The 15985-nt window shown below is 39.8% G+C and overlaps 1 protein-coding gene across 4 annotated transcripts in view; it reads left to right on the plus strand.

The window, feature by feature from the left end:
* Window positions 1-3520, plus strand: part of TLE4 (transducin-like enhancer of split 4) — a 148422-nt gene extending 144902 nt beyond the window's left edge. For all 4 annotated transcript variants that reach the window (XM_012640049.1, XM_012640051.1, XM_012640050.1 and 1 more), the window contains one exon: window positions 1821-3520. In XM_012640049.1, the coding sequence (XP_012495503.1) occupies window positions 1821-1928 (108 nt within the window). In that variant the 3' untranslated portion in view covers window positions 1929-3520. The remainder of the gene's footprint in view (window positions 1-1820) is intronic.
* Window positions 3521-15985: the final 12465 nt, after the last annotated feature.

Here is a 15985-nt window from a genome sequence, read left to right on the forward strand (position 1 = left end):
TTACCATGTACTCGCTGCATGGCAGCTGTTTAACCAAACTCCCTCTGTGCATTCTCTCAGATTAATAATGTACGTAAGTGCCCTGGGAGGTCGGAGCTGGTATTATTCCCACTGTGCGGAGAAGAAAACTGTCCAAGGGAGGTCGAAGGTCACAGCACTGGAGCTGGGGAAAGTCTCCCTCGTTCTCTGGGGCCAGAGCTGGGGCTGCCCAGTGCGCTATTCACTGCCTCTTCATCCTCAGTCCCTTTTCACATGTTAGAGTAGAGGTTTTGTATCTTCTGTGAATTGTGTGTGTGTCTTTTTAAATGTTTTATTTTAAAAGTTGAACATTTTGCTAAAATATACTCTTACTAGTATTATTAGTTCTTTGATTTTTTTTCCAAAGAAGGTGTTATGGAATAGTTTGATAAATCCTAATTAATTTTATAAGCTTGTATTCTACCTGTTGATTTGGTGAAACTTTATTTCTTTTATGAAATTATCTGTAGAAGAACCAAATTATAGACACAGTACACATAAACACACACACACTCTCTCTCTCTCCTCTCTCACTGGGATGTGAGAATTTCATAAGCAAGCTAAAGACTTGGCTTTTTTAACCTTCTATATTTAAGGATGTTATCTTCTAGTGTTTTTTCATAAATAATAGATTTGCAGTTTTCTTGACCAAGAGGTATTAAGTCATAAAGTAGATTAATTTAGTTAAATCTGAAACATGTATATAGATTGGAAATATGCAAGATAATCAATAGGACAAAAATAGCTGATTGTTGCTGTCATAGGCTTATAATTTAATAAACTATTTTGCATGTTGTGGATCACAGCCTTTTAGATGGTCCCAACTTGCCATTTAAAAAAAAATTTTTTTTTTAAATTAGAGAGTATCTTTTATAGTAAGTATAAGTATATATCTTATGTGTGTACCAGGTTGTGAATTCAAATTGTTTATTATCAATTGTGATTTTGAAAGTTTCAGAAACACTGGAAGTGGGTTAGCAACTGCATGTCATACATATATTTTTTAAGTGTTCAAAGTATTCAGAGTCCTGATTAAAATCCTGTGGTTCGTTCTTTTTTTTAATGAGTACAATTCAGTTAAAAGTTTACATCGACTCCTCATAGTGTAATTGAACATGGTATACAAACTCTCTAAGTGTGGTACATTTTTCTTTTCAACTATTGAACCTCTTTCCTCTTGCAAGTTTGTATCATATTTCTACAATGAGAACATTAGGGTTTTTACTAGGAATATTTTTCAATTCTTTATTTTTTAAATGTAGTGTTTTCAATGCTGTTTCTCATTTCTCATATTATTATCTCATCTGAACTCACCTACATGCCTCTGAGGTGGCAGGCAGGTAAAATGTCTTTACCTATTTGCCATCGTAAGGAAACTGAGGATCAGACAGGTTAAGTGACCTGTCCAGTGTTGCACAGCTCAGCCTAAATCCAAGCCGCTGACTGAAGCTGAGGGTTTTTCACACTAATAGCACCCTCCTCTTTACTTCCTGGAGAATACGGTTTGAAATAGGGCCCTGCTTCACCAGCAGAGGTGCTCCTATCATCGACTTGCCTGCCTACCTGATGTCCCCAGTGCCAGAGCTTCTAGGCTAACCTGGTGGGGTGATGTCCACAGCGGATCCCATACCGCTCTCTCATTTTAAGGAGGCGCCCTGCCTGCCTTTTCCTAGTGGTGGTTCCTGTTGGTCAGTGAGCATGTTACATTTGCATTCGCTCCCAAGTCCTCCAGACCTACCTCTCTGTGCTCGTGGGATTTTCTTCCAATATTTAACATTTTTGATTATATGTTTCTTTCCTAGTCCAAAGAATCCTCATCGGTGCTTAGCTGTGACATCTCTGTGGATGACAAATACATTGTCACTGGCTCTGGGGATAAGAAGGCCACGGTTTATGAAGTTATTTATTAAGGACAAATCTTCATGCAAACTGGACTCCTTCTCCTTGTAGCACTTTGCTCTATCATTCTTTTTGTTCACCCCCTGCCCTCGCATCTAAAACCAAGGATTTCAAATACTCATTGCAGTTGTGGAGTTTAATCCCCTCCCTTGACCCCACTTCCTCCTTGCTGTTGAATTGTGAATATTCATTAAAACCTGTGATACCAAATCTTCAGCTGTCTACTTGGAAGAACATGGAATAAGCATACTTAACAGTGAACGGAATCTTTAATTATGTATTATATCTGTAATATATTTATTTTGTTTAAAGAAGGCTTTCTAACAATGACTGACTAAATAAAGCTGTCTGCTCCTGCATTGATAATGAAGGTGCGTTGTATTTGATACCCCTCCCCCCTTTTTTTGGCAAAGGAGGGGAAAGGAAGGTTTAAAATAATTGATTACAAATGTCACTAAATGTAGACTAATAACTATATAGAGATGTGAAATGTATAATTACACATGGAAGCAATATGTTGCTGTGTTATTAGGTTTTTTGTTTTGTTTTCTACTTATTTCAAAGATGTTTGGAAATTTGGCTGAACAATTAGAATATGACAGGCCAAGTCATATTCATTTGGGTCTATTTAGACAACTTTAACCAATATATCTATAGCTTTAGATGATATTCGATAAAAGTCATTGGACTTTTTCTTTTTTTTTTTTTTTTGACTTGTTGACAAGTGTCTTTGTAATATGTTTTTAATTCCCTTTTTTATTGTATTATAGACAGATGAACAAATTAAATTTGGCCTCAAAGAGAGAACTTAATCCCTTCTGGATATTTTTGCCACGTTTCTTTGCAAAGGGAGATATATATCTTTGGGCAGTTTTGTTATTACGGAAATTATGGCTATTTTGTGGCATGCTCTTTGGGAGCTGCACAGATACGGGAAGGACTCCCACCGCTGGGCAAGTCAAGTCTTTTACAAAACAAGGACAGCAGAGGAGGGTTTGCAGAGACCTCCCTCTGAAAAACACAAAGAACGGACTCTCCTGGGATGAGGACTTGCTTTCTTTACCTCCGGTTCTTTCCATGTCTTAGTTGGATGTCCCTGAAATGGACACAGGCTGTGCCATTGTGCCAGAAACATTGTGTTACCTTTTATGTTGTTGTTGTTGCTGTTAAACTATAATATGTGACTCCTTTTTTTATTATTATTTTTTTTTTGTTTGAATGCTTTAAAAATCTTTTAAGTCTGTGGATCTGCTGATGTACAGTGCCTTTGCTGCTATGGATCAAAATCAAAAGAACCGTGTAGATAAACTTTATTGTATAAGTAGAAAATTACTTAATTTCATACTAGAAATGGATGGATGCTGCAAGTTGAAATGGACTGTCCATTGACGTTCCTAATGTGGTAGCAGAAAAAAAAATGGTGTCTTAAGTGCTTAGTGTTTGATGTCATTAACAGTTTCGTAAAACTCTACAGTGTAGAAAGATTTTGATACTAAACTGTGCATTGTACATAGTTCTAATGCATTGTATTGACCACCAGTACTTCTATAATGGTAGATTGTTTGTGCATTCAGACTTTTAAGCATTAAACATACATAACTTCTAGTATGCTTATTTTTCTAATTCTTTGTTTTGCTGGCTTTAGTTTATTTTTAATCTTTGTGCCACTCATATATTAAAAATGACTAGTTTGTTCAAGGGAGATTGGTTTTAAAGTAATGTGGGATTTTTTTGATTGTTTCTCTTTTTGTTAAGATTTTATTTTCACTTGAGAGGAGCTAGAAAGGATAGGTGGTAGAGAAACTATCAGTGACCCATTGCTCCCAGATATTTATTGAGCACCTCTTTGGTTTGTAAAAATATTGTCTATCAGAAAGTGATCATGTCCCTCAAAATCTTGATGCTTTAAAACTACACTGTTCAATATGGTTACCACTAGCCATATGTAGTTATTATATTTAAATTTAACTTTGTTAAAATTAGAAATCTAGTTTACCAGTCACACTAACTACATTTCAAGTGTCGAGTGGCCACATGTGGCTAATGGCTACTGCATCGGACTGCACAAATTTATAGAACATTTCCGTTATAGTAGATAGTTCTGCGGGACCAGCAGTGCTTTTACATTAGACCATATAGACCATTGTCAGCCATTTGGGTTTGAGAGACATTTCCAATGTGATGCACAAGTCTTTACACCAAGCTTCTTGGGCTGCTGCTGGTTGGGTGTGTGAAGATTCGGCATATGGAGGAGCATAAATTAAGAATTTTAAAGTGCTGGGACTCAAAATCGGACATTTTAAGGATCTATCGCATAGAAGGCTAGGGATTGGGAGGCCCACAGTGGTCTGGAGTGATCAGCTGTAAGAGAAGCTAACTCTTTAGTGCTCAATAAGTAGAGTTCAGCAGGATTCGTCAGCTGCACTGGAAGCAGCGCTTGCAATGTGAGTACCATGAGTGGCCGCATCGGATGACGACAGGCAAGTCAGTCAAGGCCAGCTGAAAAATTGAAAACCGTAGAAAATACAGGGTAAGCGATCATCTTCAAAGGTACGTCTCTGGGCAGGATGGTGGGGTTTTTGTTGGCTTGGGAGGAAATAATGTTGAATATCTGCTATGCACAGAGCACTGTTCTGGCTTCTGTTATGTATGTTAGTCACCTATACGTGATCTCGGGTTTTTCTCAACTTGTGTCCCTGGTTGGTTCCAAAGATTCAGAAAGCTGAAGCAAAAAGCAGGTCTGAGGATGGTACTAATACATTGAGTATATCCATACACACCAGAAAACTAATGGCATCTAGGAGGTAAGGGGTGTGGTGAGCCAAGTAAGGCATGCAGAGCAGAGCTGGCCTCATGGACTGACACGGTGGAACACACGTCATCCTAACTGAGCATCTGGTTTGTGGGTGGCTTTGAAGAGGATAAAGTAGCAGTCCCTCGTAGAGTGGCAACCTCAGGGTCTGGACGGCAGCACTGTGTGGCCTCCACTGAGAGCTTCATTTCCCCTCCTCCCAGTGGACACTGTGCCCCCTTCCCCAGAGCAGAGATTATGTTCAGCTTTTTGCCTCTAGTGCTCAGCTTAGTACTAGGCTTATAGTAATGTTTGCTGAATTACAATTGGGAGGGTGGTAAGCATAGAAATGTAGTACTTTTAATTTTTAAAGTATTCCTCAATCAGTTTGTGTATATTCTTATTAAAAACATAAAAGACGATAGAGCTATGGAGTAAAAAATAACTTTGGCACAAAAAATACAACGTGTACAGTGTGTTTTCACCTATAGAAGGAGGAAATGTCTGCCTCAAGGAGTTGTAATTCCGGTTTGGTGTCTGATGGATCAACTCTGTGATGTCCTTTGGTTCTCCTTGGAGAAATCCATAATATTGGCCATTGTACTGGGTAAAAAATTGAGATGAATGCGTAAATAGACTTAACTTTTTAAAACAAGTGGGCATCTATTTCCTCTCATTGCCAAGGTTTTATCAGATTAAATTTTTAGATCTATATATAAATCTCAGGTCTGGCTTGATTTGCACAGAAGTCTTGATGTTCTTGACGTTGTAATTATAATTTTAAAAGTAATTACTTCAACTCTGTTCTTAGGTTTACCATAGTTTTTCTCCAAGTGTGGACTTGCAGAGTCTGAGGCACAACAAAGATAAGAATCACTCTGAACCCGGGAAAACTTAGTTCCAATGAGAGAACAGAGTGGTGCAGAAAATTGAATAGAACTCTCAAGACAATAGAAGGAAACCTGGATTACAGAGGCCATCAAGACCTTCCTAAGATTGGCTGATCAAATGGAGAGTGGTGAAGTCTAAGATCTTAGAGTGTTTGTGGATACACACCCCACTTTGGGCCACTGCTTAGCAAGGTGGCTTCGTAGTCAGCCTGCTAGAGATCCAGCCTTGCCTGGAATGGTGTATACTGAAACTTTAGCTGCAGCCCTGTTACACCTGCAAGTGGTCGGAATTACACAGCCATAGGTTATCCAGAAACTCGGTTTGAAACCATCACGCACAGCCACAAAATTTGGGATCCTGTAGCCAAAAGCAGGGGAAACTGATGTCCCTCAACCAGAAGGTGGCATTCTGGATAGAGGCGCCATGCACACGCCAGCCTTTCAAACAGCCAGACCACCGGTGCTAGCCTTAACCGTGAACTCTGCTAGTTCTTTCATGCCTCAACCGGGACACTACTGCAGTGGTGCTGGAACCAAAATGTCCAGTTTAGGGCATTTGTCAGTTGATACTTTGGCACTTTTAAAGGAATTCGTTCTGAGAGTCTTTGTCCAGCATTGAGTAAGCAATTACAAAATTATAAAGATGTCAGTACAAAAAAATTATTTCTTTGATAATCTTGGATGCTCTTATTTCTGACGCTACCTTGCTAGCTCCTGCAACTGGGAGAGTGGCTTTCAACAAGAATCTGGGTCCTGCGCCCATCAGTGCTTCACTGGGGCATCAGCAGGAGAAGAGCAGCTCGTAACCGTCTCCATCCTTTTGAGCTAATAGCATTTATTTGCCTTTCATTTCAAACTTACATTCAGAACTGACGATGGAAATGGCTTATTTTTGATGACCGGAGCCTGTGTCAGAAAACCTTCCATGTGTTAGAGCATTTATCTTAAGGTAGAAAGAACTCTTCCCTTATAAGCTGCTGTTTTCATTTTTAGTTTTGTGTGCATTTTTGGCAGCAGATGACATAATCTTATGGGTCCCGGACAGGAATTAGCAGGGGAGCTGGGCTCTAGTTTAGTTCTCTCCAGAGAAAGGAAATTCTCAGCTGGGACCTTAGGTATTTGCCCTACAGAGAAGGAGAATTCCCACAGGGCTGCCTTTAGTTTAGAGGAAAACGATGAGCTCAAGTGCTCTCATGAAAGTTGTCTCATTTGATCTCACTGCAGGCCTAGACAGAGTGGACACTAGACTCCTGAGTTACACAAAAGGGCATCAAGGATCAGAGAAGAAGTGATTTACCCAAATCCATGTCTCCTATGGGGACAAGCTGTCTTGGAACCCAAAGCTCCTGACTTCTGTGCCATCTGTCCAGCATGGCAGGTTGGAACAGAAATGGAAAGGAAGGGTTCAAAACGCCCCTGCCTCATTACTCGTCCCTCAGTTTCACACAAATTAACTGGACTGAGGTGTCAGCATCACAAAACCATTTGAAAACTCCTTAGGTCAATCACAAATTGTCTTTTTAGTAGTTCCTGTGCTGTGTGTGCCTATCGTGGACTGAATGCCGTATATACACTGCAGATACCCACTTTTGTATGAATAGGTGTCCCCCGTGTGTGTCCCTTGCGTCTTACTGCCACAGGCAGGAAGCCCACTCTATTAACTTCCCCTTGTGGGTTGCTAAGAACATTGGGAATTAACAAGTTCTACGTCATTTAGGAAGAAGACTTAAGCTCACATAAATACCATACTTTATTTGAATCGAGCCTGGCAAAACATGCACGCATACACACAAACACATACATGAAGGTACTTGTAAAGTATGTGGGTTTTGAGAATTTAGGCAGCAGAGCTTTTGGACTGCTAGGCAGGGTCTAACTAAACTCTTGTCCCAGTGTTCGAATGGTCCAGCATTGCTCCCTGGACTTAGGTGACAGGTGGCCCTTACCCAACCTTTATTCCTCGTTGCCTCTTAGAAATTCCCATACTTGGTACCCTGGCCATGTCTTGTATCATGTGAAGGAAAGTTAGGAGTTAAGCTGGGAATTCTTTTCCTGCCAGGAGGCAGGGAAGTTGCAGAATGAGCTAGTGGCAGAACTGAGTCAGGGGTGGAACGCTGCAGGCGTGATCCTGAGGGATCCTGAGGGCTCCAGGAAAGAAACCGGTCAGGCTAAGCTCGGGCCCTTCCTCCCCCAGGGCTGGCAGCACAGGGACTGGGAGAGACACCAGCAGGATACACCCTGAGGGGTGGAGCGAGACCCCAGCCCCCCACTGTGCTTCAAGTACAGCAGATTTTCCTGAGAAGGACTTCCCATTATTTGAAGAACTTCTGTTGAGTGAGCGCATGTTTAAGCAAAGCCTCCTTACCCCAGAAGAGTTTGGCTTAAAACAAATATCTATTCCCGCAAACACCTGCTAGGACAAGTTTGAGTACAGCTGAGAATAAAGCACTACTCTCATAATGTGTTAGTCCTTCCCAGGTAAGTGAAAATAAGACTTTGTTTCTGGATTAATTGAAGAAATTCAGCTGCTTAAACCTTGTTCTTAAATCTCGTCAGGTATTCATAGCCACCCATCAGGTCTCTTCTGAGTAGACAATCGGAGCTAATGAAATGTGATTTCAGGTTTTATGGCCGAGTCAGGAAATTCAATGTAGTGGTTTCCATGCCGATGGTTAGTCAACCCCACCACGTGCACCTTCAGACATCGGAGCTTCAGCATAAACAAGAACAGCTCCCTGGGCACGAGAAGGTCGTATTTTGAGAACAAAGGCCTTGATTTTGCAGACACTTCCTGAGTGATAGTCTCGAAAACAAAGCATAAAATGCCCACAGAGAGAACTGGAGTGGCAGCTCACACTGACTAAAAGTGAAAGGATTTAGCTCCAATCCCTGAGGAGTGGATGGACTCCCGTTTTTGAGTCACCTTTGCTTTTACCTTGAGAGGCTCTGCCTGAGGTGGTGGGGCTGGAATTTGCAGACATCCTGCTTTTGTGTGCAGCTCTGGCCTTGAGCAGGAGCTACTGCCAACCGGACTTCAGGCTCAGCACCTTTCAACTACAGCAGACAGCATTTTCACCTCGCAGCAGTTTGTGTGTGTGTCTGTGTGTGTGTGTTTGAATATATCTTTTTCTTGCCAAAGATTGTTTTTATGCAAATTACAGAGCATATTATACATACATACATACATTCATATTATATGCCATTAGGATTACAAAAGTCGTGTAAACTTAGAACCTGCCGGAGAGAATAAGATATGGCAATTTCATATTGCTCAAGCTTATAAAGGTTTATTTAAGTGTTTTAAAAATTTTCTCATTTTGATTATGAATGATTTTGTTACATCATAATTCACCTCAGTCATGTGGCATCTTCACGAAGTGAAAAATTCCATGTTGTTTAATTTTCCAGATAGTTGACATTTACTCCTTGAAGAGCTAAAACTTAAACTTTTTGCCTGAAAAATGTCCAAATGTATTGAACCCCTCTCTGCCCTTAATTCCTTTCAAAAGATACTGTAAACTTCCTCATGGTGGAAAGTCAAAATAACAATTATTTGATTGTGCTCTGTGTAACAGCTATGATTTCATTATTATTTTCATTACTACTCATCGGAACAAATGGAATGTAGTCATCAATTACCACATGCCAACCACAATGCTAAATGCATTACTCCCATAAACTCAAATTTTTGTCCTCACAACACCCTGTGAAGTCAAGCTGTGGGTCCTCAAAACCCACCACCTGAAATCTTTGGGCACACGTGTATTTAGGAATGCAGATTGTTTTTTATTTATTTTTATTTCATTTATTTTTTTAGAGACAGGGTCTTACTCTGTCACCCAGGTTGGCAGGTTGTTTTTAGATTTTGGTGAAAAGATAATACAGTGCACGCAGCATACATGATGTCCCGTTCATCAGCACCCCATAGTCAAGCACAATAGTGTTTCTGGGGCAGAATATCTGAATGTTCATGGTAAGTGGATTAAATAATGACTATAAACATTTACGGCTCCTTTTAGGTCAGTTTTCCCCCCAAATGCATCATGAGAACACTTCTTGTTTGATTTTTTTTGATCTTGGAATTAAAAATAAGGGATTTGTGGACCTGTGTTCTTGCTCCCATTTTGCAGATGAGGAATCAGATTCACAGGGGTAAGCGACTCGACCAAGGGAAGGTGACAGATGCTTACTTACTCTGATGTCAGAGCTGGTGTCCTTCGCTTCAGTGACTGGAATGAGGCTGCCTAATGTATTTTGGTTCCCACTTATGTATCGTCTCACTCCCACATACTACTACCATATGTTCTTTGCCATCTCTTCTAATCAGTTACCAAAAATTAGGAAAATTCCTACTTAAAAAAAAAAGTGTCATGGGCTTTGCTACAGACAGTTGCCCCGAGAAGCTTGCTTTTTGGTTTGATGCTATTTTCTTTGTGACAAAAGTCTAATCTTTAGACAAGGCTTTGGTAAAAGCTGTATACTTTGACGAAGACATCAGCAAAAAACGTGGCATCAAGAATATCTTTAAAATACTGGAAATGTCCTATGTTTTATTTTTTTTCCTCTCCTAAACTTCAAACTATAGTTAGCTTTTTTTGTTTAATTTTGTATTAATCTTTGGTAAAAGGGTGTGTTCTGTTCTGGCTGCCTTTCTTTCTCTTTTGAAACAGCCCTTTGTAACATGTGTAATATTCTTGTTTGAAAGATGGGTCACACGGGAAGCTTTCCCTTGATTACTATTGTGTGTTTTGATTCATGAGCTCATAAAGGCCCAACCATGGTGGTTAAAACGGAATTGTTTACAGTCGTGTTAAAATTGGACTAAGATAACAGGATAGATTGATGCTGCTCAAGGCAAAAGACACGGGTTGCTTAAAATCCCGAGTGCCACTATTCTGGGGACACAAAGGCATTTTAATCTATTGCTCAAGTTTGGGGGCAATCTGCTTATGTACCCTGAGGGCTTTAGTATCACACACCTGTGTTAAAGAAGCCTGATTCTCTCCACTGCCAAGAAAGGAACTCTTAGGGAATTCAGAGAGATGACTTTGTAGAGTTTTAATTAAGATCTCATCACAGAACTTGGACCAGTTAAGTTACTGTCTGAATTGCTTTTCTGTGAAAAACAAGGGCTGCCAGAGCCAGTACAGGATGCAGAGCAATTTAGACGAGTGCATAATTGGCTCCCTCGAGGAGAATTGGGCAGCTATGAATGTTTTAAGTGGCATCGTCTTTTAGGGATGTTACAAAACTATTAATATAATCCTATTCTTCTGTGGTCCCTGAAAAATCTTTCCTGAAATTTCCAACAATCCAAGGAGGTATCACTTATGTCCAGAATTGAATGCTGACCCCTTACTCACTTCACTTTCTCTCTGGCGATAACGGCCATGTGCGATGCCAGTGGCTGGCCCAGCAGGCAGTAATACACGTTAGCTCTTCCGACTTTACCCCATTCCTCGAGCTGTTAGATAAGACAGCATTTTTAGTGGGTATTTGTTCTTGGAGCTATTATTTGACTAACTCATATGTATAAAAGTTGCCATGTAAAATGCAGTCATCAAGCAGGTTGACAACTGTGTTAAAGAAAAAGTTGTACAACTTTTTACATGCAGAATGGGGGGTGGCTTTACAAAGGGAAATTTTGTTTTCATTCTAATGTTTTTTAAAAAAGACTTAATTTTAAGCAAATTCACATACCATCAGATGTGTGTGGCTAACGACATTAACGTCAAGTGTTAGGCCCAAGTCTCTGGCTTGGGCAGCTGGGTGGGTGGTGGTGGTGTCATCCTGAGACAGGAGGAGCAAGTTTGAAGTGAGGGGTTAGGAGTGGCATTTACCATGAGACGTGCACAGGAAGAAGTCTCAGAGGGAAGTGAAAATACAAGTCTGGAACCGAGAGAGGAACATCTAGGCTGAGGAGATAGTGGTCAAGATTTCCATGGTAATGGAAGCCATGGGAATGGAGGAGGTGGCCTAACAGTAGGTAGCGAGGGTAGGAGAGGCTTGGACAGAATCAGATGGGTAGATCTGAGAGAAAATGGAGCTGAGCTAAGTGGGCCTGCTGTTGGCCCAGCCTCTCAGCCCCCAGCGATACCCACCTCCTGGTCTTCTCACCTGTGTGCAGCCCCTCCCCATTGCACCAGCACTGGTCCGTGTAACCAATAGAATGTAGCAGAAGTGATGGGATGTTAGATTAAATTATAAGACACTGTGGCTTCCATCTTTCTTAAATTATAAGACACTGTGGCTTCCCCCTTTCCTCTTCGATCACTTACTCTGGGGAAGCCCCCTGCCATGTTGTGAGCATCCTATGGAGAGGCCCATGTGATAAGGAACTCAGGCCTTTGGCCACCCCACCATGTGAGCGAGCGAGCCTGAAAGTATTAATAGATCCTCCTGCCCCAGGTGGTTTGTAGATTCACTGGAAACCCTGAACCACAACACCTGGCTAAACTGCTGCTAGATTTCTGACTCAAAGAAACTATGAAATAGTAAATGTTTGTTGTTATAAGCCACTAAATCTTCAGGTAATTTGTTACACAGCAATAGCTAATAAACAGGTTACCTATAACTCAGGTCTTGTTGACTTTTTTTCCTTTAACACTAAACGAGAAATCTATTATCTAGTTCCCTTAGTTCACATTGTATTTCTGATCTCCCTCCGAATTTTACCAATAACGACTTTCAGGGTGACTTATGTTCCTTTCTAGCCATATCTAGAAATTTTTGATATTTTAGTTATTTTTCTCTGTTACCTAAATAGTCCTGTAACTTCCTGGGATTTTTGTTGGTTAGATTTTTTTAACATCTAAGGAGTAAGCTATACAAAGAAGACTTTAAGTTATAGTAGAGGAAAGAGAGGACCAATGAAATTGACCTGCCAGAAAGAAGGAAGAAAAGTTGTCAAAGTGGCATGATACCAAGATCTGACAGAGCTGCTGATAGTACTTGAGCATTTCCTCCATGCAAAAATGGTCAGCTCTTAAAGGACAACTACACTATTTTTCCCTAGAAGGGTGGAAAGCTAAATAAAAGATTTTAAATGGGTAAAGCTTCAAAGTGTTGATTATATTCTTACTATATTCAAATACTTCCTATTGTGTTCAAATAAGAATTAGTCATATTGCTTTAGAAATTCCCTGAAAGAACAATTATAGTACTAATTTTCGAAAAAGAAAGGAATATTGTTCTTTAACCTTCAATTGACTGTTATGCAGAAAAGTACAGCAACCATGCAAATAACAAAATCGCATGAAATATTTCCAGTATATATGACAAGCAAGGCTTTAGTATTTTTATATATAAATAGCTTTTACATATCAGTAGGAAAATGTATTCATAGAGAATTGATCAATGATATAAATGGACTATTTAGCAAAGACGAGAAACACCTTTGTAAGAACTTATAACCAAATAAATATAAAGAAAGCGTATTCCGCCTATCGAACTGGCAAAAACAATTTGTTAATGCAATGTTAGGAGTAGGTAACAGACCTCTCGTATACTGCAGATGAGGGTTGATAAAACTTTTCTGAGAGACTTTTGGAAATATGTTTCAATCATCTTAATGTACATAACCTTTGACTCAACAATGCAATTTCTATTATTTTACTCTGAGTAAATATCTGAGATATGGTCAAAGATTTTTTTTTAATAATTTTAATTAAATTGTTTTTGAAATCTAATTACAAATGTCAGAAACCCAACATGAAAAGGCTTAAGCAAAAACAGTCAATTGGCTAAGGGAATCCACAGGTTTGGAGACCCGAGCTGCAGGAGGACAGGGATGCATCTGGGGAACAAATGGAATCAGGGTTTGAATGTTGCCAGGTCTTACCCATCACTCTTACCTGCTGCTTTCTGAGCAGTCTTATTTTTACAACAGACTGGATTTTCTTTGTGATGGGAAACATTGCCGTTGGCCCAGTGGACGTTTATCAACAAAGGAGAGGCTGACTCATCTCAAATTCTGAGTTCTAGTTCAGAAACAATTCTGTGAAAAGACTGAAGGCCCAGTCTGGATCAGATGGTCACCCAAAGAATAGTCAGTCATGGTGGTGGTGACCGGCCTAGATTCGCTCAAGTGCCCACTTCAGATAACTTGATTGTGGCCCAGGTGGCGAGGATATGAAAAACCACAGAGTCTCTGTCATAGCCATGTGGTCTGGGAGAAGGAGAGAGGGTGTAGTGACTGGACAGGGAACCTCATAGATACCCACAGGAAAACTTTGCTTTTTCACATGATAAGCCAAACACTATATGGAGTATGGTGTCCAAAATATGAAAACTGGGATGGGTGTTGAGAAACCTGGTGAACAGCAGACAGCCATTGGAGACTTCAGATTGATGGCAGAAGACAGGAACTTGGTAGGTGTGTCTCTGAATCTACTGATTAAGTCACTTTCTTGAGGTGGACTTACCTGCATGTGAATGGATGTGAGGAACTAATTTATTACATGCCTACAGTATGCCTGACTCTGGAAGAGGTGCCTATATACCTACTTACCTAAATATATGTATATGAAATCTCATTTATTTGTGGCTTCAATTCCATAAGATTTGGGAGACCCATTGTACATACTAGGGCACGGAAGGCTGAGAAAAGTTTGATAACTTACTCAAAGTCACACAACTAGTAAGTGGTTTAGCTGAGTTTGAAACTTCAAGTTCAATATGCTGGCTCCTTATATCATCTAATCTTAACATTTTCACCCCAAGATGTATTAAAGACATGATATGTCTTTCACTTAACCAACTGTTCTTATAACCAACTGTTCTTATGGTATAAGAATGGGATAAGCTGCATTTTATACAGCTTGAGCTTATGTAATTTTTCTCCAATATGAATTTTATACCATGATGTCTGCCTATTTATAAAACCTGTTGAAGTAATCTGTAACTAAATCCATCCCAAACAATATAAATCCCTCACCTAATAGAGTCTCAGCTACCCTTAGTGAGCTGGCTTTTCACAGAGGAAGTACAAACACTCTTCTCTAAAGTGCTGGTCTCTGCCCATCCATTCATTTTAGAGTCTTGCTAGTTCACCAAGCAACTGCTATCCTATGGATCATTCTTTCATTGAACACGTGTTAATTGAGCACATAGTATGTGCTAGGAGTGTGTTTGGGGCTGACCGACATATTAAAAGGGCCAGGAGCCACTCATTCCTGTGCTAAATATCATACCACATATCCTCCTACCAAACCCATACTGACAATTTAATGCTGAAACACTGAGACCTGAGCTTTTTAGTAAACCTTTGCAGCAAATTTCTTCTGGTCTAAAGTCATCTGTTGATGAGCATATCACTGAGGAGAGAATCAAGAGGTTTGTAAAATTCAAGCTCTGTTACATCTATTTCATCCCTCTGATCTACCAGGCCTGTCACTCTGTTTTAGAAGGAAATTAGATGGTTCTGACAGGACTGTTCTTCACAAAGCAATGTTGATTATTACCTAGTATTCTGTGATCCTATGGGTGTTTGCAAATTGATTTTTTGATGATTTGTTCTAGTATTTTCCAGGTATGAAAACTAAACTGACTGCTCTATGATTTTCAGGGCTATCCCTTTCTCTGTTTCAAATATAGATCTTCTCTCTATTTTTCACTGGTTTTCAGTGGCCTCACTGATCCCTGTCGAATTTTTTAAATTGCTTTTTAATAACATTGTTAGCCTTGCTTCAAAGTTCTGTAAGGAGAAGCACTTAAAGGAAACAATGACTTGAACATCTACAGTTCATTTTTAAAAAGAAAATATGGTAACAAAGCGTCATAATCCAGAGTTTCTTGCAAATTGGCAAACTCCCGAAAGACGGGCCATCATGCACAGCTCTAAGGATAGCCTGAAATGACAGCTGGATGTAGAAGACTGCCATTCTTATGGGGCAGAACAATAAGTAAATGTTTAGCGAGATACTTAAAGATGTTTAAGACAAATTGATTCAAATATGTCCTCCCCAAGACAAGCTTGCTTTGTACCATATTCACAGATTATAGGATAATACGCACTTGAGATGTAAAGAGATTTGTTTAGCCCTCCAAAGAGAATAATCATCAATAGAAATCAGCTTACCTGCTTTTTCCTACCATTAGAATAAATTTAATGTTGTATTAGAAGCACAGGTGAAATCTCCTTCTAAGGAATTTATTATGAAAATGTGATCTGCAAGCAGCTTAGATTGTTACTGTGCGGAAATCATATAAAGACGATAGCCTTTGATGCTGTACCGAACTCACTATATGAAAACCAGAGAACAACTGTGAAATTCCCACCCCCGAAACATCTGGGGTAAAAACTAGGTGAATACACCTAGATGGCCTCCAGAAAGGAAAAGGATGAGATACTCTTCATTCTCTAGTTTCTTTCTTGGCACCAGCATAG

Source organism: Propithecus coquereli, unplaced genomic scaffold (genome assembly GCF_000956105.1).
Source record: "Propithecus coquereli isolate 6110/MARCELLA unplaced genomic scaffold, Pcoq_1.0 Scaffold147, whole genome shotgun sequence".
NCBI lineage: Eukaryota > Metazoa > Chordata > Mammalia > Primates > Indriidae > Propithecus > Propithecus coquereli.